Genomic DNA, 14508 nt, shown 5'->3' with positions numbered 1-14508 from the left:
ATTTCCATTCAAATGAAAAGAGAGATGGACCCAGATAATGAGTGATACAGAGAGACAGTGAGTGATGGAGAGAGATGGAGGAGACAGAGATGGAGACAGAGATGGAGAGATGGAGAGATGGAGTCAGAGGGAGAGAGATGGAGCCAGAGGGAAAGAGATGGAGAGAGATGGAGTCAGAGGGAGAGAGATGGAGAGAGATGGAGTCAGAGGGAGCCAGAGGGAGAGAGATGGAGCCAGAGGGAGAGAGATGGAGCCAGAGGGAGAGAGATGGAGCCAGAGGGAGAGAGATGGAGTCAGAGGGAGAGAGATGGAGTGAGATGGAGTCAGAGGGAGCCAGAGGGAGAGAGATGGAGCCAGAGGGAGAGAGATGGAGACAGAGAGATGGAGCCAGAGGGAGAGATGGAGCCAGAGGGAGAGAGATGGAGCCAGAGGGAGAGATGGAGCCAGAGGAGAGAGATGGAGCCAGAGGAGTCAGAGATGGAGCCAGAGGAGAGAGATGGAGCCAGAGGGAGCCAGAGGGAGAGATGGAGCCAGAGGGAGAGAGATGGAGCCAGAGGGAGAGAGATGAAGCCAGAGGAGAGAGATGGAGCCAGAGGAGAGATGGTGGGAGATAGAGATGATCACAGGCATTAGATGGGGCTAAATTAGTTGTAGCTTTCCCCTCCCTCTACCCCCCGCGCTCTCTCTCTCAATCTTCTTTTTCCATCTCTCACCCTCCCTCTATCTCCCCCCACTCTCTCTCTGTCCTCCTCCCCTCTCTCTCTCTGTCCTCTCCTCTCTCCTCTCTCTCTCTCTCTCTCCCTCCCTCCTTCTTTACCCCCCAACTCTCTCTGTCCTCCTCTCCTCTCTCCCTCCCTCCCTCCATCTCCCCCCCTCTCTCTCTCTCTCTCTATCCTCCCCCTCTCTCTCCCCCCCTCTCTCTCTCTGTCCTCCTCCCCCCCTCTCTCCCTCCCTCCATCCCCCCCACTCTCTCTCTGTCCTCCTCTCTCTCTCTCTCCCTCCCTCCATCTCCCCCACACTCTCCCTCTCTTTCCTCTCCTCTCTCTCTGTCCCCCCCATCTCCCCCACTCTCTCTCTCTGTCCTCCTCCCTCTCTCTCCCTCCCTCCACCCCCCCACTCTCTCTCTCTCTGTCCTCCCCTCTCTCTCCCTCCCTCCCTCCACCCCCCCTCTCTCTGTCCTCTCTCCTCTCTCTCCCTCCCTCCATCCCCCCACTCTCTCTCTGTCCTCCTCCTCTCTCTCTCTCTCCCTCCCTCCATCTCCCCCACACTCTCCCTCTCTTTCCTCTCCCTCTCTCTCTCTGTCCCCCATCTCCCCCCACTCTCTCTCTCTGTCCTCCTCCCCTCTCTCTCCTCCCTCCACCCCCCACTCTCTCTCTCTCTCTGTCCTCCCCCTCTCTCTCCCTCCCTCCCTCCACCCCCCCTCTCTCTGTCCTCTCCTCTCTCTCTCTCCCTCCCTTCATCCCCCCCACTCTCTCTCTGTCCTCCTCCCCTCTCTCTCCCTCCCTCCACCCCCCTCTCTCTCTGTCCTCTCCTCTCTCTCTCTCCCTCTAAATGAGTTTTATCAGCAGAGGGAAGTAGCTGAATCTAATGTAGAACGTTACAATTGGAGCACAGAGGAACTTCAGGGGGGTGTTCTAAATGTTAATAATTATATTCAGCTAGAAGTTCTAGGTGACATTCAGTTGGGCCTAGTTGTACTGTAGCTGTGTGTGTGTGTGTGTGTGTGTGTGTGTTCTGAGTATCTCAGATAGCTGTTGGTTGGACAGTCATTCAACTACAGTCTTTGTTTATTTGTATCGTACCGTCAGTCTGTGTCTCAAGGGCACTATATTTAATGGCACCCTATTTCCCTATGTAGTGCACTTCTTTAGACCAGGACCCATAGTGGCTATATGAGAAATAGGGTGTCATATGGAACACACACTACAGATGTGGCCAGTTTACTACAACAGGAAAATAATCCTGCAACAACAACAAATGTGAGTTATAATGTGGATTATGATTCATAGACATTTTTTGATTTTTTTTAATACATTTTTCATTAGTGTGACATATTAAAGGGAAAATTACAAACTTTAGAGGCCTTTTTAAACCTCGAATACACTCCACGTTTTCATTCTCAGCTGTGCATGAAAATTCTCAGTGACAAAAGAGTGATCAAATGAAGATCCTACATCTGTGGCCTGTGGGATGTTTCATTAACATATCATCAACTCTGATGAGAAATGCAATTAAAATGTCATTATGTTGTTGATATTTATGCAACCACCCAAAGGCAATACTGGCAACCTTGAAATTAGTTATTTCGGATTGATCGATTTCCAGGAAGGAAGAGTTTTAGTTATTGGTTGGTCTTGTTGGAGGGGAAAAGGTTGGGAGACTATCTATGGTGTGTGTCTTTGTGTCTCTAGGTAAAGTGTTCATTGGCAATAAGAAGGAGATTGCAGAGAATAGAATTCCAGAACTCAACACTTATATGAAGGTAAGCCATACTGAGAATATACGCCGAGTGAAAACTATGATCCCTTATTGATGTCACCTGTTAAATCCACTTCAGTCAGTGTAGATGAAGGGGACGAGATGGGTTAAAGATGAAGGGGAGGAGACAGGTTAAAGATGAAGGGGAGGAGACGACGGGTTAAAGATGAAGGGGAGACGACGGGTTAAAGATGAAGGGGAGGAGACGACGGGTTAAAGATGAAGGGGACGAGATGGGTTAAAGATGAAGGGTAGGAGACGACGGGTTAAAGATGAAGGGTAGGAGACGACGGGTTAAAGATGAAGGGGAGGAGACGACGGGTTAAAGATGAAGGGGAGGAGACGACGGGTTAAAGATGAAGGGGAGGAGGAGACGGGTTAAAGATGAAGGGGAGGAGGAGACGGGTTAAAGATGAAGGGGAGGAGGAGACGGGTTAAAGATGAAGGGGAGGAGGAGACGGGTTAAAGATGAAGGGGAGGAGGAGACGGGTTAAAGATGAAGGGGAGGAGACAGGTTAAAGATGAAGGGGAGGAGACGGGTTAAAGATGAAGGGGAGGAGACGGGTTAAAGATGAAGGGGAGGAGACGGGTTAAAGATGAAGGGGAGGAGACGGGTTAAAGATGAAGGGGAGGAGACAGGTTTAAAGAAGGATTTTTAAGCCTTGAGACATGGACTGTGTATGTTTCTCATTCAGAGCGATTATGGGCAAGACAGAAGATTTAAGTGCCTTTGAATGGGGTACTGGATTATGAGCCAGGCACACTGGTTTGTGTCAAGAACTGCAACACTACTGGGTTTTTCACGCTCAACAGTTTCCCGTGTGTATCAAGAATGGTCCACCACCCAAAGGACATCCAGCCAACTTGACACAACTGTGAAAAGTATTGGAGTCAACATGGGCCAGCATCCCTGTGGAATGCTGTCAACACCTTGTAGAGTCCATGTCCTGACGAACTGAGGCTGTTCTGAGGGTGAAAGGGGGTGTGACTCAATATTAGGAAGGTGTTCCTAATGTTTTGTTCACTCAGTGTGTATTTGCTGTCTCTAACTGTCTCTCTCTCACTCTCTCTCACTGTCACTCTGTCTCTCTATGTCTCTCTCTGTCTCTCTCTCTCTCTATATATATATATGTCTCTCTCTCTATATATATATATATATATGTCTCTCCCTCTCTCTCTATATATATATGTCTCTCTCTCTATATATATATATATATCTCTCTCTATTTCTCTCTCTCTCTATATATATATATATATGTCTCTCTATATGTCTCTCTCTATATATGTCTCTCTCTATATGTCTCTCTCTCTATATATATATGTCTCTCTATATATATCCCTCTCCTCTCCTCTCCTCTCCTCTCCTCTCCTCTCCTCTCCTCTCCTCTCCTCTCCTCTCCTCTCCTCTCCTCTCCTCTCCTCTCCTCTCCTCTCCTCTCCTCTCCCTCTCCTCTCCTCTCCCTCTCCTCTCCTCTCCTCTCCTCTCCCTAGAGATTGCTGGGCCTGCCTACCTGGGTTCTATTGGATGACGACATCAGGATGTTTTTCTACCAGACTGAGTCAGACAGTCAGCAACAACCACGAGCCCTGCGTCGCCTCCGACCCCCTACGCGTAGAGTGTAAGCTATCATTTAGTTTTACCGCTCTGATTACGTTGGTAACCAGTTTATAACAGCAGTAAGGCACTTCAGGGGGGTTGTGGTATACGGCCAATATACCACGACTAAGCTGTATCCAGGCACTCCGTGTTGCGTCATGCTAAGAACAGCTCTTAGCCGTGGTATATTGGCCATATACCACACCCCTTTGGGCCTTATTGCTTAAATATAATACCACAGTAATACTGGTTCAACGTGTCACTCCTGCTGCTACTTCTTGTAACTCTGGGACTCTTTAGCAGTCAGCTTCTACTCCCCCAAAACAACTTGCTCCCTCCATCTTTTATACCGTTGACTCATTCAGAGTTCACTGCACCACAGTCTCACATGAATACAACTCTTACTTCTTCCACTTTTTTATTTATTTTTTATGTCACCTTTATTTAACCAGTTAGGCAAGTTGAGAACAAGTTCTCATTTACAATTGCGACCTGGCCAAGATAAAGCAAAGCAGTTCGACACGTACAACGACACAGAGTTACACATGGAGTAAAACAAACATACAGTCAATAATACACTCTAAACAGGTCTATATACGATGTGAGCAAATGAGGTGAGATAAGGAGGTAAAGGCAAAAAAAGGCCATGGTGGCAAAGTAAATACAATATAGCAAGTAAAACACTGGAATGGTAGATTTGCAATGGAAGAATGTGCAAAGTAGAGATAGAAATAATGGGATGCAAAGGAGCAAAATAAATAAATACAGTAGGGAAAGGGGTAGTTGTTTGGGCTAAATTATAGGTGGGCTATGTACAGGTGCAGTAATCTGTGAGCTGCTCTGACAGTTGGTGCATAAAGCTACTGAGGGAGATATGAAGTATGAAGCGAGTGCCAGCCAACGAGAGCATACAGGTCGCAGTGGTGGGTAGTATATGGGGCTTTGGTGACAAAACGGATGGCACTGTGATAGACTGCATCCAATTTGTTGAGTAGGGTATTGGAGGCTATTTTGTAAATGACATCGCCAATGTCGAGGATTGTTAGGATGGACAGTTTTACAAGGGTATGTTTGGCAGCATGAGTGAAGGATGCTTTGTTGCGAAATAGGAAGCCAATTCTAGATTTAACTTTGGATTGGAGATATTTGATATGGGTCTGGAAGGAGAGTTTCTGGGCACCACCCATGACTGAGACTGCTTGACCTCTGAACCGCCTTCACTTAGCCCTGTAACAGAGAGTTGTTGGCCACTGTCGTTTCCTCTAATGTTCACTTCTCTGATGTGTTGCTCTCTCTTGTCACGGGGTTGAGTCCCAAATGGCACCATATTCCCTATATAGTGCACTACTTTTGACCAGGGCCCATAGTACACTATTTAGGGAATAGGGTGCTGTTTGGGATGTTGTCAGAGTTCCCCGTCAGGAGATGTGGTAACTAAGGACATGTTATGTGCTAATTAGGGACTCTCTCAACAGGAAGTGATGTAAACTAGGACTCTCTCTATTTCCTCTTTGGACTGACCTCACTCACTGCAGGGTTTTTCACATTTTCTAAACGGTCATCTCTGACAGTACGATGAAATGTTAAAACTCTCTTTCTATTTCTCCCTCCCTCCCTCCCTCCCTCCCTCCCTCCCTCCCTCCCTCCCTCCCTCCCTCCCTCCCTCCCTCCCTCCCTCCCTCTCTCTCTCCCTCTCTCTCTCTCTCTCTCTCTCTCTCTCTCCCTCTCTCTCTCTCTCTCCTCTCTCTCTCTCCCCCTCTCTCTCTCTCTCTCTCTCTACCCTCTCTCTCTCTCCCTCTCTCTCTCTCTCTCTCGTTCCCTCCCCCCCCTCTCTCTCTCTCCCTCCCCCTCTCTCTCCAGGAAGACAGTCAAAACCAACCAGACAGATGTCTTCTCCTCCCCCAGAGCTGAGGTAGGGATGCAGTACTTCTCTTTTTTCCTCTCAACCCTCTGTTTTTATCTATCTATCTGTCTGTCTGTCTGTCTGTCTGTCTGTCTGTCTGTCTGTCTGTCTGTCTGTCTGTCTGTCTGTCTGTCTGTCTGTCTGTCTGTCTGTCGATCGAGCTGAGGTAGGCATACAATATTGTAAAACTGTTGCTTTGGTTACGGTCTTCACGCTTACCCACACAACCCAAACCCTGTCAGGATAACGCAACATGTTACCATAACCACCACGTAAACAAGCAACCATGTAACATTGTGATCAATGACAGTTAGCATGTTGTTTGAAGTAACCACAGTACAGGGTCATATGAAGGACAGCCCCTCCACACACACAACACACAATCAACAATATACATCAACATACACTACTGGTCAAAAGTTTTAGAACACCTACTCATGTAAGTGTTTTTCTTTATTTTTACTATTTTCTACAGTGTAGAAGACTTTAGAGACTTTAAAACTATGAAATAACACATGGATTCATGTAGTAACCAAAAAAGTGTTAAACAAATCAAAATATATTTTATATTTGAGATTCTTCAATAGCCACCCTTTGCCTTGATGACAGCTTTGCACACTTCTGGCATTCTCTCAACCAGCTTCACCTGGAATGCTTTTCCAGCAGTCTTGAAGGAGTTCCCACTTATGCTGAGCACTTGTTGGCTTTTCTGACTCATCCCAAACCATCTCAATTTGTTGGAGGTCGGGGGGATTATGGAGGCCAAGTTATCTGATGCAGAACTCCATCACTCTCCTTCTTGGTAAAACAGCCCTTCCACAGCCTGGAGGTGTGTTGGGTCATTGTCCTGTTGAAAAACAAATGATAGTCTCTCTAAACCCAAATCAAATGGGGATGGCGTATCGCTGCAGAATGCTGTGGTAATCATGCTGGTTAAGTGTGCCTTGCATTCTAAATAAATCACAGACAGTGTCACCAGCAAAGCACCATCACACCATAACACCACCTCCTCCATGCCTTACGGTAGGAAATACACATGGGGAGATCATCCGTTCACCCACACCGCATCTCACAAAGACACTGCGGTTGGAACCAAAAATCTCCAATTTGGATTCCAGACCAAAGGGCACATTTCCACTGGTCTAATGTCTGTTGCTCGTGTTTCTTGGCCCAAGCAAGTCTCTTCTTATGATTTGTGTCCTTTAGTAGTGGTTTCTTTGCAGCAATTTGACAATAAAGGCCTTATTCACACAGTCTCCTCTGAACAGTTGATGTTGAGATGTGTCTGTTACTCATTTATTTGGGCTACCTTGTCACAACACCAGTGATTGGCTCAAACGCATTAAGAAGCAAAGAAATTCCACAAATTAACTTTTAAGAAGGTACACCTGTTAATTGAAATGGATTCCAGGTGACTACCTCATAAAGCTGGTTGAGAGAATGCCAAGTGTGTGCAAAGCTGTCATCAAGGCAAAGGGTGGCTATTTCAAGAATCTCAAAAATTTGTTTAACACTTTTTTTTGGTTACAACATGATTCAATATGTGTTATTTCATAGTTTTGATGTCTTCACTATTATTCTACAAGGTATAAAATAGTAAAAATAAAGAAAAACCCTTGAATGAGTAGGTGTTCTAAACCGTTTGACCGGTAGTGTAGATCTGTTTGGTTTCTAGCTGAAGAATTGACTAGTCTCTCTATAGATCTATTTGTGACTGGAAAGGACCTAATGGAGTCATTAACGGGGTTAAACAGAGGTTGTTTCTCCACCCCCCTGAGTCTGTGACTCCGTTGCCTCTGAGAGTGGTTTCTCATTCTGTTTTGCTCCTTTAATCCTCTACTGTCTTTCTCCTCTCTCTCCACTCTTTCCATCCATCCTCTGTCACGCTCTCTCCTTCATTTTCTCCCTCACTTTATCATATTTTAGCATTAAAACCCACCCTATTTTTCTTCATCCTTTCATGTCTCTTTCCAAGGCTACCTTCATCCCTCGCTCCCGTCATCTTTCCTTGGGAGAGGTTTGTCTTTCTTTCTTTTAGTTCCCCCTGTTCTCATTCTGGTCATGCCAGAGAGATAGAGAGGAAACATGAAAGAAAAACACCATGTAAATTCTACTGCTGTCTTAACTGGACTGGGGAGGGAGATAAGGGGTGTGTGTGTGTGTGAGGGTGGGGATAGGTTAGTGTGTGTGTGTGTGAGGGTGGGGATAGGTTAGTGTGTGTGTGTGTGAGGGTGGGGATAGGTTACTGTGTGTGTGTGTGAGGGTGGGGATAGGTTAGTGTGTGAGGGTGTGTGTGTGTGTGTGTGTGTGTGTTAGGGTGGGGATAGGTTAGTGTGTGTGTGTGTGTGGGTGGGGATAGGTTAGTGTGTGTGTGTGAGGGTGGGGATAGGTTAGTGTGTGAGGGTGTGTGTGTGTGTGTGTTAGTGTGTGTGTGTGTGTGTGTGTGTGTGTGTGTGTGTGTGTGTGTGTGTGTGTGTGTGTGTGTGTGTGTGTGTGTGTGAGGGTGGGGATAGGTTAGTGTGTGTGTGTGTGTGTGAGGGTGGGGATAGGTTAGTGGGTGTGTGTGTGTGTGTCTACTCTTGAGGACCTGGTCTAAAGTGGCCGTCAGTGGTCGTTTGAAATCCTTGCAGAGAAAATGGCTTTTAGTCTTTACACATTGCACAATCTCTGTTAGAAGAGTTAACCCCCCCACCCACACACACACACAGATTCCATAATGTCAGTAAAGACCGTTCTGACAGTGGGATGATGACTCTCTTCTGGACTGTAGGTTATATACAGCCAGGTCACACAAGATCCACTGCCAAATTAGACCATCCAGGTTTAGCAGGACGTAAAAAGAAAATATGACTTCAAAACTGTCCAGGAGCAACGGTGAGCACTATTACCATCAAGTTGTCTTGGGTTTTGCTATGGCGTTGTGGGCGGGGATGGCGGACGGGCGGCTCCGAGGGTCACGTGTTTAATCCCAGTGATAGGACCTTGTTTATTTATTTTAGTTTTAACCCCTTAACCCTTAACACTATCCGTTAACCATTGGGAATTATTGCCTCAACTTAACTTTCGAAATTTGACATTTATGGACAAGGGTTTGGATGTCTACAGTAAGACTGTGAGAGCTTGTTGTTTAAATAAGGTGTGTGTGTGTGTGTGTGTGTCGTATCACTCAGTTTTAAAGCTTCACTAACAACAGTTAAAGGAGACCAGTACTTTAGCTTGGGACATGGTCAAATGTACTGCATCTCTCACACACATTCTCTCCACTCCCCTCTGTCTCTCTCACACACACACACACACACACACACACACACACACACACACACACACACACACACACACACACACACACACACACACACACACACACACACACACACACACACACACACACTCATTCTCCCCTCCCCTCTCTGTCACACACACACTCATTCTCCCCTCCTCTCTCTGTCACACACACTCATTCCCCCTCCCCTTTCTGTCACACACAGTACAGAGAACCGTAAACTCACAGTCCTCTCTGCCCACACCATAGTTATTATAGTTTATCCATCCCTCTCAGCACTGTGCGTGTGCGCGTGTGTGTGGTTGAGTGCTTCAGACTGTTATCTGCGTTTGGTCATGTGAACTGAAGTGTCCAGTAAATGTAATCTAAACTATGGTCAATGACCCGACGTGGAGATGGATGGCACTAATCACACATTTGACTTGTGTTGTCCAGTTTAGCGTTAGCGCTACAGGCAATGAGCCATAGGGATGCGCTAGCTAATGTTAGCGTTGTTACCCAGTCGAGGCGATGGGCCATAGGGATGCACTAGTAGCTAGCGTTAGCTAAGCCAGTCGTAGTCAGAATAAGAGGGTGAGGTTTGTCTTTTGTCTTTGACAGTGCAAAAGATGACAGAGGGAGAGAGTTGTGTTCAGGTGTAGTCATGTCTTGATGTCTTGAATTAAGTTTCATTTTTGGCAGAATGCCTCTAGATTTGGTTGCTGTGTCAATGGCACAGTTTGGTTATTAACTATTTAAGTGGGGACAGCACACACACACACACACACACACACACACACACACACACACACACACACACACACACACACACACACACACACACACACACACACAGGTGCCCTCCTCCTCAAGGGCACCATTTATATCCTCCCATGATCCTTCACTTCACCCAAGCCAACCATGAAGTGGGTCATCCAATTAAGACAAAACAGAAAAACTCCCTCCCTATTGGCTCGCTGTGTTAAACGAGCTGAATGCATTCATTAAGTTATGGGTCGTTAAGAGTGTAATTGGAACATGTGACTCCTCCCATTGGTGAGGTGACCCTAGGGCCATAGCTATATTGTTAGATCAGGTTTTAATCAGTCCCTCCTGTTCTCCATGTGTCTATATCTAGACTAGGTGTACTACTTTAGACCAGGGCCCATAAGGCAGGTCTATATGTGTCTATAGTTGGATTAGATGCACTACTTTAGACCAGGGCCCATAAGGCACCCTAGATCTCCATGACTCTATAGTTAGACCACTAGGTCTAGTCTGACACTATCCCCCTGGCTCCTTAACCCTAGAGCCATGACTCTATAGTTAGACCACTAGGTCTAGTCTGACACTATTCCCCTGGCTCCTTAACCCTGGAGCCATGACTCTATAGTTAGACCACTAGGTCTAGTCTGACACTATTCCCCTGGCTCCTTAACCCTAGAGCCATGACTCTATAGTTAGACCACTAGATCTAGTCTGACACTATCCCCCTGGCTCCTTAACCCTAGAGCCATGACTCTATAGTTAGACCACTAGGTCTAGTCTGACACTATCCCCCTGGCTCCTTAACCCTAGAGCCATGACTCTATAGTTAGACCACTAGGTCTAGTCTGACACTATTCCCCTGGCTCCTTAACCCTAGAGCCATGACTCTATAGTTAGACCACTAGGTCTAGTCTGACACTATCCCCCTGGCTCCTTAACCCTAGAGCCATGACTCTATAGTTAGACCACTAGGTCTAGTCTGACACTATTCCCCTGGCTCCTTAACCCTAGAGCCATGACTCTATAGTTAGACCACTAGGTCTAGTCTGACACTATTCCCCTGGCTCCTTAACCCTAGAGCCATGACTCTATAGTTAGACCAGGTGTTAATCAGTCCTCTGGGGAAGCTGAATCTCGATCGCAGGTCTACGTGACCCTTGGGCCACATTTCTATAGTTTGATTCGGCACCCTAGACTGGCACCCTATTCCCTTGTGCACTACTTTAGACAACGGGGCGGCAGGGTAGCCTAGTGGTTAGAGCGTTGGACTAGTAACCGGAAGGTTGTGAGTTCAAACCCCCAAGCTGACAAGGTACAAATCTGTCGTTCTGCCCCTGAACAGGCACTTAACCCACTGTTCCCAGGCCTTCATTGAAAATAAGAATGTGTTCTTAACTGACTTGCCTAGTTAAATAAAGGTAAAAAAATAAATAAATGAATAAATAAATAAATAAATAAAAAACAAGGCAGGTCTATATGTGTCTAGAGTTGGATTAGGTGCACGACTTTAGACCAGGGCCCATAAGGCAGGTCTATATGTGTCTATAGTTGGATTAGGTGCACTACTTTAGACCAGGGCCCATAAGGCAGGTCTATATGTGTCTATAGTTGGATTAGGTGCACTACTTTAGACCAGGGCCCATAAGGCAGGTTTATATGTGATACTCTGACAGCACTTTTGTCAACATCCTACAAACACTTCACAAGCTCAGGTCTCTGTCGTCCTCGACTCCGTCTGACCGGAAATACCAGGCCTGGATAGTAACCCCACAGGAGATGGAGGGAGATGAGACCTGAAGAAGGGAGAGGTTGAGTTGAGGGATTGTGGGTGTGGGGGAGGGGTTGGTTGGTGGGTGGATGTGGGCGAGGGGTTGGTTGTTTGGTGGGTGGGTGGGTGTGGGCGAGGGTTGGTTGGTGGGTGGGTGTTGGGGAGGGGTTGGTTGGTGGGTGGATGTGGGCGAGGTGTTGGTTGTTTGGTGGGTGGGTGTGCGTGGGGGAGGGGTTGGTTGTTTGGTGGGTGGGTGGGTGTGGGGGAGGGGTTGGTTGGTGTGTGTGTGTGTGTGGGGGGGACGCGGATTGGTTGGTTGAGGGATGGTGCGCGTGTGTGTGTGTGTGTGTGGGGGGGGGATCTTTTGAATTGTGACAGGTATGGACTTGGATGAACCAGGTGTGTGTGCCGTGCCCGTATGCCTCATCATTCTCATCTAAGTAAAACCCACACACGCTCATTCGAATCTCACTGTGTGTGTGTTTCACAGTGTATCACACACTCACCTTTTCTGATCTTCTCTGCTAAATATAGATCCCCAATCACACTCTACAGTCAGCTCCTGTGTTAATGTTAATAGCAGATAATATCATCTCTCTGTAATTCATCTGTGTGTGGTACACTGTTCCACACTGATTTACACAGAGATTGATGAATAGATAATGGAGGGAGAGAAGGGGAAGGGGTGAGAGAGACGGAGAGAGGGGGGGAAGGGATGAGAGAGAGGGCGAAGGGGTGAGAGAGACGGAGAGAGAGGGGGAAGGGGTGAGAGAGTGGGGGGAAGGGGTGAGAGATGGAGATAGTGGGGGGAAGGGGTGAGAGAGCGGGGGAAGGGGTGAGAGATGGAGAGAGAGGGGGAAGGGGTGAGAGAGATGGAGAGAGAGGGGAAAGGGGTGAGAGAGATGGAGAGAGAGGGGGAAGGGGTGAGAGAGATGGAGAGAGAGGGGGAAGGGGTGAGAGAGAGGGGGAAGGGGTGAGAGAGAGAGAGAGAGGGGGAAGGGGGTGAGAGAGAGGGGGAAGGGGTGAGAGAGATGGAGAGAGAGGGGGAAGGGGTGAGAGAGATGGAGAGAGCGGGGGAAGGGGTGAGAGAGAGGGAAGGGGTGAGAGAGATGGAGAGAGAGGGGAAGGGGTGAGAGAGAGGGGGAAGGGGTGAGAGAGATGGAGAGAGAGGGGAAAGATGGAGAAAGAGTAGGGATATCAAATCAAATTTTATTTGTCACATACACATGGTTAGCAGATGTTAATGCGAGTGTAGCGAAATGCTTGTGCGTCTAGTTCCGGCCATGCAGTAATATCTACCAAGCAATCTAACCTAACAATTTCACAACAACTACCTTATACACACAAGTGTAAAGGAATGAATAAGAATATGTACATATAAATATATGGATGAGCGATGGCCGAACGGCATAGGCAAGATGCAGTAGATGGTATAGAATGCAGTATATACATATGAGATGAGTAATGTAGGGTATGTAAACATTATATAAAGTGGCATTGTTTAAAGTGGCTGGTGGTATATTTATTACATCAATTTTTCCATTATTAAAGTGCCTGGAGTTGAGTCAGTATGTTGGCAGCAGCCACTCAATGTTAGTGATGGCTGTTTAATAGTCTTTGAGATAGAAGCTGTTTTTCAGTCTCTCAGTCCCAGCTTTGATGCACCTGTACTGACCTCGCCTTCTGGGTGGTAGTGGTGTGAACAGGCAGTGGCTCGGGTGGTTGTTGTCCTTGATGATCTTTATGGCCTTCCTGTGACAACGGGTGGTGTAGGTGTCTTGGAGGGCAGGTAGTTTTCCCCCGGTGATGCGTTGTGCAGACCTCACTACCCTCTGCAGAGCCTTCCGGTTATGGGCAGAGCAGTTGCCGTTCCAGGCAGTGATACAGCCCGACAGGATGCTCTCGATTGTGCCTCTGTAAAGGTTTGTGGGTGTTTTTGGTGACAAGCCGTGCCTTCTTCACCACGCTGTCTGTGTGGGAGGACCATTTCAGTTTGTCCGTGATGTGTACACCGAGGAACTTAAAACTTTCCACCCTCTCCACTACTGTCCCGATGTGGATAGGGGGCTGCTCCCGCTGCTGTTTCCTGAAGTCCACGATCATCTCCTTTGATTTGTTGTCATTGAGTGTGAGGTTATTTTCCAGACACCACACTCCGAGGGCCCTCACCTCCTCCCTGTAGGCCGTCTTGTCATTGTTGGTAATCAAGCCTACCACTGTAGTGTTGTCCAGTGTTGAGGGGTGGAGATGTTGTTTCCTACCCTCACCATCTGGGGCGGCCCATCAGAAAGTCCAGGACCCAGTTGCACAGGGCGGTTCGAGACCCAGGGTCTCAAGCTTAATGACGAGTTTGGAGGGTACTATGGTGTTAAATGCTGAACTGTAGTCAATGAACAGCATTCTTACATAGGTATTCCTCTTGTCCAGATGGGTTAGGGCAGTGTGATGGCGATTGCGTCGTCGGTGGACCTATTTGGGCGGTAAGCAAATTGGAGTGGGTCTAGGGTGTCAGGTAGGGTGGAGGTGATATGGTCCTTGACAAGTCTCTCAAAGCACTTCATGATGACGGAAGTGAGTGCTATGGGGCGGTAGTCGTTTAGCTCAGTTACCTTTGCTTTCTTGAGAACAGGAACAATGGTGGCCCTCTTGAAGCATGTGGGAACAGGAGACTGGGATAAGGATTGATTGAATATGTCCGTAAACACACCAGCCAGCTGGTCTGCGCATGCTCT

The 14508-nt window shown here is 47.4% G+C and overlaps 1 protein-coding gene across 1 annotated transcript in view; it reads left to right on the top strand.

Moving 5' to 3' along the window:
* The first annotated feature begins 2386 nt into the window (after positions 1 to 2386).
* LOC135528792 (neutrophil cytosol factor 4-like) overlaps positions 2387 to 14508 on the top strand; it is a 29864-nt gene continuing 17742 nt past the window's right edge. The window contains exons 1-3 of the mRNA XM_064957849.1: positions 2387 to 2482; positions 3970 to 4097; positions 5936 to 5987. Of these exons, the coding sequence (XP_064813921.1) occupies positions 2387 to 2482; positions 3970 to 4097; positions 5936 to 5987 (276 nt within the window). The remainder of the gene's footprint in view (positions 2483 to 3969; positions 4098 to 5935; positions 5988 to 14508) is intronic.

Source organism: Oncorhynchus masou, unplaced genomic scaffold (assembly GCF_036934945.1).
Source record: "Oncorhynchus masou masou isolate Uvic2021 unplaced genomic scaffold, UVic_Omas_1.1 unplaced_scaffold_1035, whole genome shotgun sequence".
In the NCBI taxonomy this organism is placed as follows: Eukaryota; Metazoa; Chordata; class Actinopteri; order Salmoniformes; family Salmonidae; genus Oncorhynchus; species Oncorhynchus masou.
The sequence above is the reverse complement of the archived record's forward strand: the minus strand, read 5'-3'. Positions and strand labels throughout refer to the sequence as shown.